The sequence below is a fragment of the Lipophrys pholis genome (genome assembly GCF_963383615.2).
Source record: "Lipophrys pholis genome assembly, chromosome: 6".
Lineage (NCBI taxonomy): Eukaryota > Metazoa > Chordata > Actinopteri > Blenniiformes > Blenniidae > Lipophrys > Lipophrys pholis.
The window spans coordinates 1,988,355-2,008,288 of NC_137629.1; the positions used below are offsets into that span (position 1 = coordinate 1,988,355).

Here is a 19,934-nt window from a genome sequence, read left to right on the forward strand (position 1 = left end):
GTTCTGATCTTCATGGAATGTTGTAAATTTGTCCTCGATACTGTGCAATTTGTCCCCATTTACCTTGAAATTACTCATAAACTTTCAAACTGAACTACAGATGATTATTATACTCACGTACTGTGATGTTTACTCAGACTGAAGGGATGAATCCTGGTGCAACAGTTATTGTGACTAAATGGTAGATATACTGCTCGGAAAGGGAGGAAATAAAGTAATATATTGGCCGATGTGTTGGAAGTGTTGTTTCTTCATTTCTTCTCTCTTTTTGAATATATAAAATACCACAGTACTTTTGGTCTGCCAACCAGATAGTAAACAATCATCAAAACCCATATGAAGGAATGAATGAATGAATCTTTATTTCAAACATATAAATATGAAAAAAGAAAGAAAAGAAACATTTAGATAAATAAAATGGTAGAACAGATGAAAACAAATCCTTTTGGGATATTTATCTTTGTTCTTTTACTGTAAATTACATTTAGATAGACAGTATGACTAGAAAATATAGCAATAAGTTCTACATACATATACTGTACATATACAGAAAAGAATAACAAGATGATTTGAAGTGTTTTTTCAAGCACTATGCATTCGGACTCTTCATGTCGTCATCCTGTATGTGAACCATCACGAGGAGCTCTTCTACCTCTGATACCCGCCTGCGATGGAAATTCACAAAGTGCATGTAGCGAAAGTGTGTTAAGAGTCAGCGAGACGAGCAAACGAAAAAAATGTGGCTCACATGTTACCTGGCAGAACTTTGGAGAAACTGTCATACTGGCAAAAATAAAACTAATGTTGAGCTGAGTGCAAGCAAAATAATCATCCATTCTTCAGAGTTCTGTGCGTCTAGATCCTCATGATAAAGTGTTAAAGCACCATAAAGACAGAAAGTCCATGGACAGGTACACACACAAACACAGGAGTAACATGCAAACTCCACACAGACTCTAACCGGAGAAAATCTCACTGTGAGACAACAGATCTAAACACTGCATTCACCACATTAAAGGCTCATATGATGCTAAATTCTCTCTCTAAAGGTTCTCCAGCAGTCCTAATCGTCCCCATACCTGGACTGACGTCCCAGAAGTGAAGACAGTCTGTCCTCTCTCTCCCTGGCTTGTTTCAGGTTTTAAAAAGTGTGTTGCTCCAACCAGCCAATCAGAAATCAAACCCCATATAGTGTCATCGGGGGTTTAGCCAATCCCAATCAAGGTAGGCCCTCCCTCTGACTCCTCCCAAAATTAGGCAGCTCTGCTCTGGCACATGGCACCACGAGAGGAAGTACTTCCTCCTCTTCCCAAGAAAGGCATGTGTGGGCGGAGCCAGTCCAGCTCACACAGACCCAGCAGATTCTGAATGGAGCGCCTATGATCCAATATTCAAATGAGGAAAATCAAGGAGGAGCTAGAAACTTAGAATACTGAAGGTTTCTGGACCGACCAGACCAGGAGGAGGAGTTGAAAAACTGTATAATATGACTCCTTTAACATCATCTACTTATATGTATTTATCGTGACTCATATCATAATTGTACAACATTATTACACGTTTTCTCAATTCAGTAAAGCCTTACATGACGTTTTCAAGTAAAAACAGAAAACTGGTGTGTCGATGACAATAGTGCTCGGAGACGATGAAAACACAACTTTTTGAAAATGCTCCAAACTTGTCGTCATGGAAACAGAGGAAAACTCTGAAACGCTGATCGTCGTCCTGGTCATCACAGCTGTACTAACGAGTAGCTCTGCACATGCTCAGTAGAGACAATCAGAACAATGTTTCCTCCGTGGTGTCATGAATCCCCGTCTAAATTCTATTGGGACTTAGTAGTTTTATTTTGACAGTCACCATAATAACAATCCACCTTGGAGGTCTGTCCATGAAAATGTCCATGTTCTCCCAGTGTTAATGTTTGGAGCTTATAGCTGACTCGTTGCCATGTGAACTCAAAACACATAAGAAATGCAAAATCGATGCCTTTTCACTCGAAACTGTCATGTAAACGCTCCTTAATTTCCCTGTGAATTCAATCCATGCAGTCAATTCAAAATGAAAAAAAAAAGAGGGACATTCAAAGAGAAACTGAGCGGCTCTCAGCTGTTCACCGACTGAAATGTAGAGCAGCGTGGGGCGTTCACAATTAGTCGACAATCTCTGATAAATGGGGTTGTTGGTGGAAACACTCTGGCTGCTGCATCCTGAGAGAGAGAGAGAGAGAGAGAGAGAGAGAGAGAGAGAGAGAGAGAGAGAGAGAGAGAGAGACAGACAGAGAGAGAACGGAAAGTTGCCAAGTGGCTGCCAGGTGCCCTCAAACACTCTCTCATATGTGCACTGAGCCAGGACACACACACACACACACACACAACTGGAAGCAACACATTACTTTTAGCCTCGTTACCGCACTTGAATATATATTTTTATTTTTTTGGGACGTGGTGGTTTTCACATGGCTGTGTTTCACATTACGTCCATTACAGTGTGAGTGGGAGAACGTCCGTGTGGCCATTTGCCAATACTGAATAAATGTTAAAATGGTGTCTGCTGAGGCGCATGAGTGCTGAGTCCACTTTCTTTATCAAAGTCCTTTCTGCGAGCTGAACTAACCAGAGACCAAACAAAAGAACACGTGCACATTAGTGAGGGATTTGGTCCATAAACTCCTGAAATATAATTGGAAAAAGAACATATCCAGTATGAAAACCTGAGGTGTAACATGCGAAAAATGGATCTTCAGAAATGGAATATAAAAGAAATTTACCCGACAGTGGTTTGTTGACATATTGTCAACATAAAAGCATGAAAACATTGATTTTCTTCAATGTTTTCATAAAGTCCCCATGAAATGAAAAGTGCATGTCCTCAGTTTTTTGTGTGTTTTTGCTCTTCTCATTCAGTCATCTCATGCAAATTCAGTGCCCCCCCCCCCCCCCCGTCTTGTGAAGCAGTGTCACATTTTAAATGACTCATTCTTACTCGTGGGTGTTTTCTAATTCTGCATCTGATGGAAATGCAAATGCAGCTTTGTGGGGTTTCTTCTGCAGCGACATCTGCAGCAGCTTCACAAAGGACGCTGAGTGTGACGCAAAGGAGAGCGCAACCGTCTGCTGGGACACGCCCACTTCACACTGATCCAATAACCAACCGGCTTTTCCTTGCATCCTGTCTTCAATTCATTTTTTTCCAATTCAATTCTTTAGTTCAACTCAGGACCTGTCCATACGTCATCTTTTTTCTCCCCGGTGTTCTAAAAAACTAAAAATTCTGTCCACACGTCATTATGAACGCAGCTCAACACAATGCCCGGGGGCATGTAGTACACATGCCAGGCCTTTAGGGGCGCTATGACTCACCACGTACACCAAAAATGCATACGGCAACACGGAGAACATAGAAATATAGAAATTGACTCCTGCTCACAGACCTATATAACTCTGAGTTATATAGGTCTATGCTCCTGCTCCTCCTCCTGCTAGTATCAGTAGCTCCTGCAGCGCCACCTGGAGTATGGAGTCCGCCGCCATTGTTGTGGTTATTAGGTTCTGTCCTAGTGGGGAAGACTGTCGTTTTCCGCAGATGTGCGTCTTTGACCATCCACACCTCAAGCCGAGCCGGCGTTTTAGAATTTCCCCACTATGGGACCCGGGTTAAAAAAAAAAAAGAAAAAAGTTTTTGGGCTCATAAAACGCTGCACCGTGTGGATGATCATGCAAAAACTGTGCTTTTACGTGAAACGGCGTTCTCGTTTGTGGACAGGCCCTCAGATTATACCAGTTTCTGTATTCCGACCCCCCTAGATCAATCCATTGACGCATGATTCAATTCAAATCACTTTGGTTTTAATGAAGATCGTGCCAAGAACAACCTTTCTAAATCAGTTTTACTGAACTGAGTTGAGGAAAAACTAAACTTGCCCAGTTTAATATTCAGAATTAGTGAGTGTTTGCATGACCTCGTGACCTCTCCACTGTGTTCTCTGTGTAGAACCGTCTGTCACAGACTTTCTAAACAGTTTGATTTGTGTTCGTCCTCGATCAGCCTGAAGATCCCGCTGAGTCGCCGACGCGTCATAAAACCTGCTGGAGTTCAACTTGGGTTTCCAAACTGGTTGTTATATGATCAGTTAATCATGTGGCTGGAATTATAATGTAATGTAATTATGTAATTATAATTATAATGTTCTACAATCCACTCAGTTCAGACAGCGTTGTTTTCCTCCCAGAGTTCAGGCGTGTTACAGAAATACCGCTAATTAGTTTTGGCTAATATTATTTGCTGTTTGTGACAGTTGTAAATACGAACATGAACCCACTGGTCACTGAGAATTTTAATTCTTTTCTACATTCTGCTAACAAACACAAGACAAAGGCTTGAAAGCTGCTTTCAGTCCGACGGGGAGAATTAGTCTCTCATTGTATTGTCATTTAATTAAAACGAGTCAAAACTGAATAAACCAGCAACTTTTAAACCCGAGACACCGACTCTCAGTCCTCACATACTTCGTCAGGCAACGAGTACAATCAGTCGAATTCTGGAGGAAACTATAAGACCGTTAAAAAAAATCATGATCATTGGATGTTTTTTAATTTAGTTTGTGTTTGTGATAATTGCAAAACTTTATTGCTGTTAAATTCAGATGTAAAAATGTGCATTTATTAAAATCATAAATATTTAATTCTTCACATATTTCTTTTAATTACAATTTCCTATTAAAGTAAAGTCTGAAAAATGGTTTAATCTGTTAGAATGAAAACTAGTTTGAAGCCTTTTCTGAACGTTTTAGAATATTTTGGTGCATAATGTGACACGGTTGGTTCACATTTAGTCTCAAATGTCCATTTTCAGACCACATATCTTATGTCTGGGGAAGATTGAATTCTCCATCAACTTGCTCTGCGGTTATTTTCTCACTGTCATCATTCTGCGTCCGTTACGATCTTGTCTGCGGGTCTCAAAGTGCGTCTTCAACATTTACATTGATCGTGGAAACAAATGGTGAATTAACAGTGTAAATAATGTCCACAAGTCAACATTTGTCTTCATTTTGCTTCACATATGGAATTAGTTGTGAAAAATAAGATGAAATAACATCAAATATCACAGCGAGGAGATTAACGGCTATAATTTCTGTGGAGAACAAAATGCTCATATAAACAACCACCTTCATTTTCTGCATAAATTCCAGTTTTTGTGAGGGAGGGAAGATTAAATGCTTTGACTCTAAGATAATTCCTTTTCCTGAATTAAAGTATATAGTTGTTTTTTTTCTTTACTCTTGTGGCTCAGTCATGAAATCCGATTTATTTGCCATGAGACTGAATGGTGACACATTACAATATAAATGGATCCATGAGTGGGATTTGTCTCAGAGCTGTGCTGCTGGATTCAGTCTAATAGTGACGTCTTACATTGTTTTTCAGGTGCAGTCCATCCTTACACGTGTAACTCACGTTTATACGACGTTCTTTGCGCCGGGCGAAGTGGTCTGCGATAAATGTGTCGCGCGGAATAAAGTCAACGCGACTTCATTGGGCTGTTCACTGAGATTTTACAAACAACAAACACATTCATGTGTTGTCAGTTGTGTTTTTAGAGATAGATGTTCAACAGTAAACAGCCTCTTATTCCAAACCTGCTCACTACGCCCGGATTGAAAATGTTCCCGTCTGGTTGAAAACATAACTCCTTTCCTTCTCGCTGTATTTCTTTATGTAACGCGTCGCCTCTGCTGGTGATAATTCCAGTCTTTCTGCTGCTCGCCTGTCGGCGTACACTGGCTCTGACCTCTGCACTCTTCACGCTGCCTGCTTTTACCGTTAAGGAGGAAATTGCGTTCCAGTGTTCAGCCGAGCCGCAGAAGAGCTAAATGTCTAAAATGTGAAAGCAAATGGTTCCTCTTGACCATAAAAGTTAGATTTTTTTTTGCCCAGCAGTTGGAGAGCAGAGTCCCGGCGGCTGGCGTGGCTTCAGATGAGCAGGTTGGGCAGCTTTGCTTTCATTAAAATGAAATAGGCTTCCCCCTTTATTAATGATCCCCAGGATGTGTCCTCTCTTCATCTACTTAGATTAGATTGGAATCATTAAATAAAATAGAAAAATACCAGAAGCATAAATTAAGAGTTTACGACTAAACTTTGCAGTCGAAAAAGTCTCTCTCTGTTCATCCGCACTCACATGCTGAGTTAAAAACAGAAAATAATCCAAAAGAAAAAGGTTTTTCTTCTCCCATTGTAGCAGAAGGACTATGGAGCAGATCCACTGAGGTGGAAGGAACATCATCAATGTTTTAAAACGCAGCATGTTACTCTGTCCCAAAAGGGCTGAAAAAGCTCTTATACCTCAAATAGATTCTCATAAAATGTTAAAGACTTGTTTAAGTCAGTGGGAGTAAAGGTGTTTTTCAGACTGCTGCAATTAGCATACAGCAAAGGAAGGAGGCGCGGTTCAGCAGCTCCAGAGCCGGGCGGCGGTGGCGGCGGCGGCGGCGGCGGATGGATGGATGGATGCAGGTCCTTCGTCACGCCTCCACCCCGAGGGCACAACGACGCATCTCACCGACAACAAACTGCGACTCTTTTTCTGACACTGAACAACAATTTACCACCGTACGGAGGCGGGAGCTACGTTTCATCTCGGTGACATGAGAACACCGGAGGTTTCTAAATGGACTTTCCCCGAGGAGGAACGTGGAAAAAAAGCAGACATTTACATTTGCACGCACACAAACGTTTGAGTTAAAATGAGACGTGTTGACTGAAGGTGCAGGGAAGTACAGAGTTTGAGCGAAGACGTGAAGAAGCCTCTCGTGGGGGGAAAATGTGAAGAAGTGGCTTCGAGCGACGTTTTCCATTACAAAGTGTGGTTTTTGGCAATGCGCTGATTTTGTTGGTGCAACTTTAAATTGATAGCCCGAGGATAACCTGGCAGAACCAAAGAGAAACACAGAAATCATTTAAGAATTTCAACAAAAATACATTTTGCATATTTACATTACATTGTTCCGATCTGAACGTGTCCATCGTGTTGTTGTGTGCAGACGAAACACAGGGACGCAAAGCTGCAGCGAGCTGGAAACAAACTGCAGTCAGGGCCATGAAATTGTTTTGTGCATAAATATGTCGCGTATAATTCATTGTCAACTAATTGGCGACATTCAGCTGCTCGCCGTTCCTTCCTAATGGTCTCAGTTTATATCAGGTGGAAGAGGCGAGCCGGCTGACGTCAGACCTCGAAACCCGAAGCTTTTCCTTTTGCATGATGACAGGCTGGTTAAAGAGTGGTGGTCAATACATAAAAAAAATAAAAAATAAAAAATTAATTGCAAAATCACACACACACACACACACACACACACACACACACACACACACACACACACACACACACACACACACACACACACACACACACACACACACACACACACACAGTTTACAGGAGAGCCAGGGAAAGAGAGAAAGAGGAGAAATTAATATTTTGCCAGTATTTCCTCCAGCTTTAGCACTTTGGTGGCTCCTGGTCAGCCAACATGGCAACCTGCTGCTTTGCTGCAGAATTACTTCTGTGGTCGACTTTTCAAAGTAAAGCTAATGAATTTCACTTTCTCAATCAGGATAAAAAAAAAAAAAAAGTAGTAAACAGAACTGCGTTAATTACGTAATTTTTTTTTAACAAGTTAAACATGTCAAATCAATTAAATTAAGACGTTATTTTTGACAGCACTACTTAAATACATCCACTTGCCGTTGTAGGCAAGCTTTATCTGTCGCCACTTTCAAACAACGTAATTGCACAAAGTGCGGGCTTGTGCGAGCGCGTGTGACACTGTGAAGTTTGAACATTATTTCAGTTGTTGTTTATTCCGATTTGCATCCCCCTTCTTTTCATTCATGGGCCTTGTGGGCCAGCTTAACTCGGTGCAGCGAGCGAGCGCCGAGCCTCTGACTGTTGTTTACCACACTCTGCTCGCTCCCTCAGGACGCTGAGCCGCTCTAATGGAAAACATCAGATAGATAGGTACCAGACCAGCATCCCTACTTCAGGAAGAAAAAAGAAAAAGCCACTGAACGAGTGGTAAATGCAAAATCTCTGGGAGAAAATCTGCTTGAGAAGATTGCAGCGCACTGCTGGAGTGGATGTTTGGATTGAGCCTGAACGACTTCGCAGAAGAAGCTGCTTGATTTGTGGAGGATTGTCTGCATAAGGCTGTTGTTGTTGTTTTTTTCTTCAACCGCTCATTATATTGTCCACGTCCTCTTAACTTCCTCTCACTACACGTGAAGCTCGCTGGAGCCACGTCAGTCACGACCTTGGTGTTGCTACACGCTCCGGCTAAAGGTCAACGACTTACCTGCTCGCTGCACATTTTCATTTAGTCCGTTAATGACATAATTCCCACTAATTGTCTTTGCATGTAAAACAATTTCCCACAAGGAGCTCCTGCTGAATTCACAACGTTTCCAAAGGGTGTAAACAGATGTACTTGGTAGCATTCGCTCCGTGGAGGGTTGGCGGTTGTTTTTATGTCTGAATCCATCTTTCACTTTCATGATGTCAGCAGGTTTGTTTTTTTTGTTTTTTTTGTCAGTGTCAAAGTTTCAAACTGTAAATTACAGACTTTATTGCTTCTCAGCCAGTTTATTGTGATCGCTAAAATGTCAAGATCAATCTGTACCTCAAAAGAAAACTTATCGATCAAATATAGTTAATCTGGTTGTTTTTTGCTTTGGTTTTCTGCTTCTTCTTCTTGTTGAAGAGCTTTGCTGCTGTCTGGGTAAAAAAAAAACCAACATTAACTTCTATAGGTTTTCATAGAATTTCCCACTGGGTTTGATAAAGTTTTTCTATTCTATTCTATTCTATTCTATTCTATTCTTTTCTATCCACAGGTTTCCTCATTTGGTGAATGGTGTGTTTAAACTAAAGTCATTAATGCTTTATATACACATACCAGAAAAATGAACATGTGTAATTTAAACGGTGTAATCGTCACTGCCATTATACTTCAATGGGTCCAATACTTTGAAATGAGCGTTTAGCTTTTAATCTCCCAGATGGTGCCACTCTGAATTAACATGCTTGCCAAATATTAAGGAGATAAATATTCTTCGTTTTCAGAGAGAAGAAGAAATACCCAACATTTAGGTGATGGCAGGAGCCACTGTCACTGGTAGTGGTGGAGAGAAAACGATCTGGTTCGAGGCAGGGGAGGTCGTCAAATACCACAGTTGTTATGTATGATTGTTGAAAGTCGAGCATAAAAGAGCCTCAATTTGGAAAAAGAGGATCAGTGAGTTGTGGGTGTGAATCTGGAGGCAAACTGCAACCGTTAAAAAAGGTGTCTGGGATTCCACTGTCCAAAAAACAAATGTTTGTATTACTTTAGTTAGTGATTATAAATGGCTGAATTGATTAGGGGCTGGTTGGCCATGATCCATCCATCCATCCATCCATCCATCCATCCATCCATCCATCCATCCATCAGTCCTTCCATCCAGTACTGTTCAGATTTCTGCCTCTAATCAAAGTCTTATTGGGTTACAATAAGTGATGAAAGTTAATGAAGATAAATTGGCTCCAGGTTGGAGTGTGAAGGTGAACGATGGCTGATATCAGCCAGACGAGGCTCTCGTCGCACCGTCTGAGGTGAAAGGTTCTAGATCTTGGGTTGTTGGGTTGGAATGTGTAGTTTTGTGTTGTACATTGAGATTGGCTCAGAGATATCGGATGCTACAGCTACTCTCCACCAATAGAAATGCAGCAGGAAAGGATGCATGTTATACTATGTATAGTTGTGTTTGTGACAATTGGTCTTGATTCTTACACTTGAAGTACGTTATGAACTGTTGCATCAAAGGAGTTGGGATTCCACAGTATATCAAGTAATAAACCTAAAAGACTGCTAAAATGAGACGGTTTGAGAGTAGAATTGAAAGTATGATAGATTTAGTATTATGTGATGCAGAACTATACAGCAGTTTGTAGCACGAGACGCTATAATTCGCTGTTTAAGCACAGTCACTATTTGCACTATAAAGACAAACACTGTGTGACTTGGCAGGGATTTAAATGACGCCGCCTGTGATTCCCGCCTCCGGTGGCTGTTTACGAGTGTGCAGTTACAGTTCAACACAGAGGGTCACTTTGAACACTGGGCATCATGAATTTCTGCCACGCTTTGAAAAATAATAGGCCATCAATAAATGAATGGCTGTGCACAATTCCTCATTTGTCTCCGATGTCGGCCGACGGCCGGACCGTTGGATGTGCATACTGATAACAAATGACTGCGCCCTTCCCTGACCCTGCTAGTGGCAGAGGATGGCTGGTTGCGCGACACAAATTCACTGAATAATCATTATGCCAGTGCACCGCGGGGAATTAATAAACTAGCAAATTGACTGGCTCCACTGGGGTCACAGTGTACACGCTTGTATCTGGTCGAAATCCTCGGTGACGGCCGGAGGAATACGCAGGACTGGATGTGGGGAGATGCTGAGGATGCTGACGAGGCTTCAGACTTCTCATAGTCTCATAGGTTTCATTAGGGAAAAGTGGATTTTCTCCCCGAATTGTTTGCAGTTTCCAGTCAGATTTAAGATTGTACAGTGTGTGTGTTAAGTTTCTGATCACACAGTCTTTGAATGCACCTGATTAGAAAAAAACAAAGTCCTGGAATAATGTGGCTGGTAACAGGATAGTAATCGTGGTTTATTACATGAAAGTGACTCCAGACACAATGTGTATCACATCTCCCAAGCAAAGCCGTTCCTTTAACACATTTCCAAAACCGTCTGCTTGGTGTGTCTGTGAATATGTGCAGTTCATCTCTCACCGAGTGTGGATTTATAGATTGGGAGTGTTTCCCTCTCCAAGCCAAATGCATCATAGATTGTAATTAATGCAGTGCGGCTCGGCGCTCGGCTCAATATTTATCGGTCAGTAGTGAAACAGATTATGTGCAGCGTGAGTAAAGATTGTGGAAGCCAGCCTGCTCACACCTCAGTTTGGACATTTTGCTATTTGTCTGGACAGCTTTGCAGTTCACTTCAGGTCCTCATATGCAGAATAAACCCAGTGGGAAGGAGGATCCTGTGTAACTGATTACATTCAGTAATATGTTTGGGAGGAAGTGGTTTTGTGTTTGATTCCATGAGGGTTGATTTTGTTTTAAGTCCAGTTCAAGTTTTGGTTTCACTGAGTACTAGTTTATCAGGTCACGTTCTTTATTTCGTACTTATTTAAAACAATAAAGCTCTGAAGATACGCTGCTGCCATGTTTACATGGAAATATTTTCAAGTGAAAATGTGAAGCTTTCCTTGCATTCTGGGAGTCTGTTTACACAGCAACGGTCCTTGGAGTCAGTGGAAACACAACTTTTCTGAAACGCTGCTGCTGCCGCGTCCCTCAGCCGTAGTAACCAGTAGTTCTGCACATGCTCAGTAGAGCCAATCAGAACAAAGTGTCCTCCGTGATGTCATGACTCCCAGTCCATAATCTCCTGGACTTGGTAGTTTTATTTTGACAGTCACCGTAATGACAATCCAACTTGGTAGTTTTATTTTGACAGTCACCGTGATAACGATCCAACTTGGTCTGTCCACTTGAATGTCGTGTTCTCCCAGTGTTAATGTTTGGGGCTCACTGGTGTGTGTGTGTGTGTGTGTGTGTGTGTGTGTGTGTGTGTGTGTGTGTGTAGTTTCAGTGCTAAAGCAACCAACAGTACCAATTAGTGGCCCGACATGAAAACAACATAATTTTCAGCATTTCTTCCATTTGCATGTAAATTTTCTCAAAACGTTGCCATGTAAACACCAAAGTTTTTGGAACCCAAAGCGAAGCATTTTTACTTGAAACGTTGCGGTGTAAATGAAGCCTTCAAGAACAGAAATACTTGTTTTGTCTCCCAAAGAGATAAAAAGCCGGACATTCCTCTTCTGTCTGTCTGTTCTGTCCTGTTTGATTATTAAAGTCCAGTCTTTGTTTTCAATTCAACTTCAGTTATTAATCAGCTTTATTTCACAGCATCAACAACAAACATTTGGCTCATTTCTGAATGCTCATTATTGTGATATTTGTTTTTAAAGAAAAGTAAACTTAAAATTTTTGCTTCAGGGGTTGACTTGTGGGTTGACAAGAGGGAAAAAGAAAGCGGATACTCAATACAGTGAAAGGCAGTGATTGTTTTACAGACTGAATTTAAACTGCTTGTCTTCAAGGATGAAAACGCTCAATAACGTTTTGTAAAGAAATTGCATGAACTGGTGAGTCGTATTACTATAGATCACAAAAATGCTGTTTTCCTTTACAGAGCATTGAAAATAATTATCGTAAAGGTCCGGGGAGGCGATGCTACTTGTAGTTTCCAAAGACAGAAGGCCAAGCTTGAGGCTAAAAACAAGCTCATTTATTTTGGCCCCTATTGCTGAAAATATGACAAAAGTTGCCGATAATAAAAAGCTTTGTGAGTCTCTTGAATACCATATTATCACACGGGCACCCAATTACATGTACACAGCGAATACTGACATTACGTAATACTCCTCTCAGTTTGTTGAGCCTGAAGCGTGTGAACTCGTCACAACGTGTTGATTAATATTCTATCTGTAGACTGATGCAGTGTCTCTCGTGTTTGTAGCCCTGAGAGTCACTGGAGGTCAGAAGATCATCAACCACTTTTAATATGGTTTGTAGTTCTAAGTCCTACTGTCAGGATGGTGGCAATAAGCTGTTTTAACCTGCTGGTTATTGAAACTGTTCATTCAAATAGTTGATACGATTATAAACAATTGTTGGCGTTTTTTGAAAATGTCCCACTTTCCACTGGGAAAATAGATTCAAACATGGTAAATATTTGGGAGTTTCCCATTTGGAAACAATCACAGCATGATATGTGGACTTTACACCATTTAAACCAGAGGCGTGAAACATGAGGCCTGTGGGCCAGAACCGGCCCACAAGAGGCTCCAATCCGGACAAACCACCAAGAAAATTCTAAAACAAAACGTTGATTTTTCACGACACAGAGACCCGAGCTGAGATCATCAGTGACGCTGCCATGAACAATAGCTACCTGGTTTATCAAACTGGCCTCAGAGCCACACTGTCAGGGAGAGTTTGTAAAATACCCAGAATGCAACAGTTACAGAAGTCTTCTGGACATTTCACTGGATTTTGCACCAGAACGTTTCATAATGTACACTGTGACTACAACAAAGGAAAACTTTCAAAGTTATTATAGCAATATTTTACCGGTCTGGTCCACTCAAGATGAAACTAGACTGTATGTGGCCCCTGAAGTAACATTTTTATGAGTATTTATTTTGTTTACATTTTTGTATTTATTATATACATGTGCACATATGTGTATATATATTGTATACATCTTTATATTGGTTCAGTATTAAATAAGAATGTTTCCTCCATAACATTTTTGGTGTTTGGTTCGTTCGTTATCAACTGGTCCTACATTTTATCACAATGTAGTATTTAATAGTCCCCAATGCAATAGAATGGACCATTTAAGGTGTATTTTTTTTCAAAATCTTCCTTGTCCTGTGAAGGACTGCTGACCTCTCCAGGGTCTAAACTGCTTTCATGGAAGGATTAATAAACCTTCAGTGGCACTCTACGTCCACATACTGCATCGCGCTACAATAACCAAACACGCGATATCCTGATGTGGATCCACTTTATTGTCTGTGTGCTTCACATGTCTGCACACTTATTATGCGCAAAGCATGTATGTGATTCATGTAGCGCTATTAAAAGATAATTTGCTGTGTGCTGCTGCAGACGCCATCAGAGCTTTCACTCATTCACACGGGTAGCTGCTGTGTATGAAAAGACGCTATAACTTTCATAATAGCCATTAAAATGTCCAGCTTGTCATGCGAATTAAAAAACAAAGGACCTTGTGAGATCTCCTTTTGTTCTACTACACTCTCTTCGGAAGCTTTTTAATGGTGGTGTAGTGACTAACACTCGGGCCTACGCTGACCTTTTAACAGAGAGAGAAAGTGTCGGATGAAGCCATAATCATTTTCTGTGTGATTTTGTCTGGACTATCCTCGTGTTGATAATGCAACAGTGCAGCTCTCTTTCTATATTTCTGAGCTCAACATTCTCTTCCACCCCTTGAGGACTATTCCAAAGGCCAATGTAATAGTGTGCAGGCTGCTATTAGAGAGAAGAGGCATTTCCTTCGTGTGTGATTGTGTCGATGGATCTTGGCCTTGTCAAGACTTGTTGGTTCCCATACAGGTTGAAAAAGCAGCACATCAGGATCCCTCTTTCTTTTTTTTTTTTTTTAAGGAAACCGTCCGTGAATGAAGCCATCTTCACAAGTCTAATTGTTTGATTTTGTGTGTATTTACTTTGTGTTTGAGTCTGTTGTGAGCTTCTCGCTCGCCCTCCATACGGCGGTCAGTGTCCAACCGTTAGGCGCTATAGGAACAACGATCCAGGTGAAAAAATGTCAAGGATGTTTTTGCCATAACTGATGATGCTCTCCAGTTTAAATCTCTCTCCTCTCCTTCACTGTGAGATGCTAATATGAAATCATCCAGATTTGGAGAAAGGTGGAGGCTTTCGATGCACAATATGAATCTCTTGGGATCTTTTTCTGGAGTTTTCCTTTAGTTTGGACCAACTGTCATGGCTGGAAGTTCAATCAAACAATTCAAACAAACCATTTCCTCAGAATGATCGTTTGTTTATGTTCTGATCTAAAGACGTAAAACAATCCAATATGTCCTTGGGAAAAATGTAAAGATTTAAAGAAGAAATCTCAGAGTCAATACCTCATAAAAGATTTCAATAAATATGCATTTATGTATTATTCATGTTCCTCTGACCTCTGAAACTCCATTCATCATCCCTGATTGTAAATCAGTAACGGGGCTGAAGCTCAGATTGTTCAATAGAGACAGTGACGGATATGATTGGACAATAATGGAAGAAGTTTGTAGAAATGACAAAAGATGAAGTAAATTAACTAAAGAAAGTGATGCAGTGAATTTGAGATATGTAAAGATTGCTTTAATTGATGACCGTACCTCTAAACATTAATCTGTAATTCTATTGGACAGCAATTATTCATTAGAGCATTTTTTTCAAACTGAAATGCAGAAAGCGTTAATGGCATCACCTTGTGATGAGATACGAACATTTTTCATGACTTTTTGAGCTTTTGTTGAAATTCCCTTGATTAATTATGATAATGATTAGGAGATTTATCAATTATTTGAAATGTCTCTGCTTAAAGCTTCGAGCGTTATCTCTGCTTTTTCATTCCAATCACACAGAGGTTTATTTAAAATGGGAGGAACCTCTTTTTTTTTTTTTTTAAAGACATTTGTGCACCGTTTCTTTCCTCTGAGTTTATTTTTGCCAGGTACCTCAGCACTAAACATTACTGAGTTATTTAGAATAACCTTCCTTTAAACTGCCAGAGCCTCCTTTCGAATTTGAAATCTGACACGGTGTAAATATAGCGAAGTGGGACGGGATTCAGCCGCGCCATCCTCAGATCTTCACAAGACATAACCTCCCTACATAATTGTACTATATTTTTCTCTGCAAGTTGATGTAATTTGGGAAAAATGTGACTGCGCTTATAGTATTTTTGCAATCTCGTCAAAAAAAAAAGATAAAACAAAAATGTTTTTCCTTTTCTCCATCCTGCTGTGAATGCTTTATAGAGAAGTTGCATAATTTATAGGCCTGACTGACACTTTGTGTGTTGAGAGAAGCACCTTCCACTATTGACAGGGAGTCCCCGAGGGCTGGGGGATCTGGGAAATCAGATCCAGCGTGGAGCAGCAGCAGAAATCCGACTTTTTTCACTGTGTTTTGGCAGAATCACTCAGAGATCACAGGTTGTGGTCACACAGGAAACGTAACTCTGTCTCTGTTCCACAGGTTTTATGGGACACGCTGGTTATCCAGGCCCGTGTGAACACAAGTACTGCGGCCTGGGACGCCATTGTGTGGTCAACCATGAGACGGCACAGGGGGAGTGCCAGTGCTTGGATCACTGCAAGCCGCACTACAAACCAGTGTGTGGCTCCGACGGGAAGCTGTACCAGAACCACTGTGAGCTTCACCGGGCCTCCTGCCTCACGGGGCACAAGATCACCATCATGCACAGCGAGGAGTGTTTCTACAAAGGTAAGGGCTGCTGTCACACCTCCGTCATGATGAACGTGTGCAGGTCTGTTGATGCCGCTTTGTGCTGCACCTGAACATCTGGACCGTGCATGAGTCCCTTCGGCCCTGCAACTTCACGGAGTTCATTTAATTAAATCTGATTCCAGCTGTGACAGGCAATAAAAATAGAATAAAAAATAATTGGATACACCCACAGTGTGTACGGTTTGAACACGTTCCCGTTCCTCGTCGACGTGTGCTGAGGGCTTGCTAATAATGTGCTTCTAATTTGGATGACGGTGAGGTAACCTACAGACTGTGCGGCCGCCAGCTGGATACTTACAGTGAAAAAACCCAGTTTCATTCAAAATGTAGCGCAGCAGGTTTTATGAGCGCACAGCTTCACTGAAAGGAGCTCCCAGCGAACACTGACCCTCCGCCTCGGGCGGCGGCGGCACCAGACCCGACCAACTGCACGTCCAATATTATGATGTGAAGGAGACGTGGGCGGCCGGCGGCCCGTTGGCCACATGCAGAACGCTTCGCTGTTCTTTACAACCCAGAAGATAAAGCCAAAAAACATCAAACTCATGGTTTTATATGTATTTTGAAGAGAAATGTCACTTTAACTTAATCTGAATCCGATATTATTGTGATGTCTTAGTGATTATTGTCTTTTAGGATGGAAAATACAAACAGAAAACATTCATTTATTGAATTTTAGAGGCCTTTGTTTTCTAAACAAGAAAGAAAATATGAATCATTGATTATTTCTCTGGATTTAACCCATTGTTAACCCGCTACAGTTGCCTTTTTGTTGTGGCTCAGTTGATAGATTGTTTTCCCATCTCATGTCACGTGATCTGTTCCCTCTATCGACATGTCAATGTGTCTTTTCCACACTGACCTGGCAACCCACTGATCTTAGCCTTGTGGATGTGTTGGGCATGCGGAGCAGGATCAGCTGGGAGTCAGTCCTGCTAGTGGATTGATCTCTACCGGGGAGATTCAGCAGAGGTAAACCATAGATGTAAAACCCTAGATGCCTCGCGGCGCCGCCTGTGGCATGCCTCACCATCCGCCATCTTGGGAAGGTACTCGCAAGCAAAGATATGTATATCTATGCTCACAAGTGAAGTCAAGTTTTGGTGAAAATCGACGAAATGCCCTGTACAGTACACATTCAGTACACATTCACATGATTCAGTATATAGTGAACAGCCACATTCAATATCTCTATGCTTGCTTGACAGGGCCCAGCAACCAAAGAAATGGTTTTCATGAAAAATATATGGATAGCCTACTCGGAGCCTCTGACTCCAGCGTTACTCGAGCCATTTCAAGCATAAAAAAACTTAATTGAGACTGACAGCCAGTGCGACACCTTTGCTTTGGTAGTGAGAGTGATAACTGGCAAGCTGAACCTTGGCCAGGACACAAGAGGTGTTAGATGTTTTCATACAGACGAGGACATCATTCATGTACTTAAAACATATGAAAAGGTTACTTTGAAAAACTTGAGTTTAATGTCCAGCTGTACAGAGTAATTTGCTCGTTCGACACAGGCTTAATTAGCGCTGATGTGTTATTGCAGTTTAGTTGACAGATTCTTAATCAATTTGACGAATTGGACTCTTAAACAAATTTGCAAACCTAAAAATCTATGTACTTGTACCAGACTGATGTGTGTCCACGATTTTCTTTCTTTATGTGAACCAATGTTAATATAAACACATACAATAGACAAATTCTTAAAATACTTATTTTCCAAGAAGGGCTTGATCTGTGTTGTTTCAGGAATATCAGATTAGGGAGTATTTAAGTTTATTTTTCCCAGGTTTATTAGTCTTCCGGTTTTTTAAGACATTTCCCCCCTCCCAATGATTCATCTATGAGATGTCCACGGGCTAGAGCATTTCCTCAGCTTTAAAATGAGGTATTATTTGTGTTGATACGTGGACTAGCAAGCGAGCTACGATAGTTTTTTGGGATTTTCTAGCCTGGGATCAATATGTTTAGCACAAGCGGGAGACCTCCCCAAGATGGCGGCGCTGCAGACATGTCGCGTCAACAGGCGCTGATAGGGCGTGCGGCATCTAGCTTTTATATCTATGAGGTGAACTGGCAAAACTCCGATGCGAAAATATAGGTATATAGGTAAAGTCTGTTCACCAGAATCCTTATCAAAATGGAAAGTACTCAAACATATTTGGATAATTTGTTAATAAACCCAGTAAAGATTAATGTCAGATAGAATAATTCAACATTGTAAACACGTGGTCATATTTGTATTGACTGATTATGAATTTTGGTCCATTTATATTATTCTTTGATGTAAATCTGCATATAAAGACCTTACTGTGCAGTTTTCTAGGATCTACATTTTCATCATATCATACCCGCATCAGAGATCCATGTGAGAGGAAAAAAAGAAACGCAGCATCATAGATGTCAAAGTACCAGTTCATTAGATGAAAAAACAAAACAGCAAATGCACCATACATATCAGGAGAATATTGGAAGGACTTGTCAGTGAATACATCACCGTATTAACGCCACAGTCAATCCAACCAGCAGAACAAAGGACGCCACCTGGAGTCAGTGGTACAGCTCTTTCTGAACGCCGTGGGAGCAGGTGCTAATGCTGTAGTGCTCATATTTCCCCAGAGAAGCTTGACTGCTCTCCACCATTGATTGTATAAACACACCAATTATTCTAACTCCCTAGAAACGAGGCTGTTCCCCTGTTTGTAATGTGAGACGTCAGTGAAGTGAGAGCTCCTGACACGCTGCACTTTTCTTCCATTCAGGGCAGCAAACGACTCGCCAGGTTTCCTATTGCTCATGTTCAGGAGCGATCGCCTCAGCAATGGTTCGACTGGGTTTCTTTTTGTCAACTTTGAAAAGTCAAACTGGGAGTGGTTCATGCATGAAAACTCTGTGTAGTCCTTCATGTAGCAGACGACACGCTCAGATAGTAATATTAACTGTTAATCCTTCATATCAGGGACCTTCTCCCGCTATGGAAATGTGTAAAGAAGAAGAGTAAATCCACACTGCAGGTTGGAAAGTTTCAGGATCAATCGTTCATTCAATGTGGAAGCTAACCAAGCCCATGTTTACACAACGCTTTCAACTGAAAGTCCAAAACTTTTGTTGGGTTTTGGGCTCCTTTTCCATGACGACGGTTATCGGAGCCACTGAAAATACAACTTTGGCCACAATGCCACAACCACGGTCATAGGAGCTAGTAGTTCTGCACATGCTCAGTAGAGCCAATCAGAACAGTTTCCTTCGTGGTGTCATGACTCCCTGTCCATATTTTCCCTGGACTTGGTACTTTTATTTTGACAGTCACCGTAATAACAATCTAACTTGGTGGTCTGTCCACTAGAATGTCCGTGTTCTCCCATTGTTAATGTTTCGAGGTCATGTCTCGGCTATGTGTGTGTGTGTGTGTGTGTGTGTGTGTGTGTGTGTGTGTGTGTGTGCGCTTTCAGTACTAAAACAAACAGCACCAACTTGTGGCCTGGCATGCTAACTACATCGTTTTCAGCATGTCTGTAGTTTTCATGTTAATGGACATTGTTTTTCAAATGTGTAAAAGGCAAACTTGTAAAATGTGAAAATGCTGTGTTTTCACTTTAAAGCCTTAAGAAACTCAGCCTCGCCACTCGTCATGCATTAAAAGACAAAAAAAAGAAACATTCCAGACAAGCCAATGCTAACAATCAAAGCTTGTGTTTCATCCCAAGCACACAAAAAGACATTTAGA

At 41.2% G+C, this 19,934-nt stretch overlaps 1 protein-coding gene across 1 annotated transcript in view; it reads left to right on the forward strand.

Moving 5' to 3' along the window:
• The window catches only part of fstl5 (follistatin-like 5), a 228,696-nt gene that overhangs the window by 62,172 nt on the left and 146,590 nt on the right, over window positions 1-19,934 (forward strand). The window contains exon 4 of the mRNA XM_080465684.1: window positions 15,932-16,180. Coding sequence (XP_080321810.1) covers window positions 15,932-16,180 — 249 coding nt within the window. The remainder of the gene's footprint in view (window positions 1-15,931; window positions 16,181-19,934) is intronic.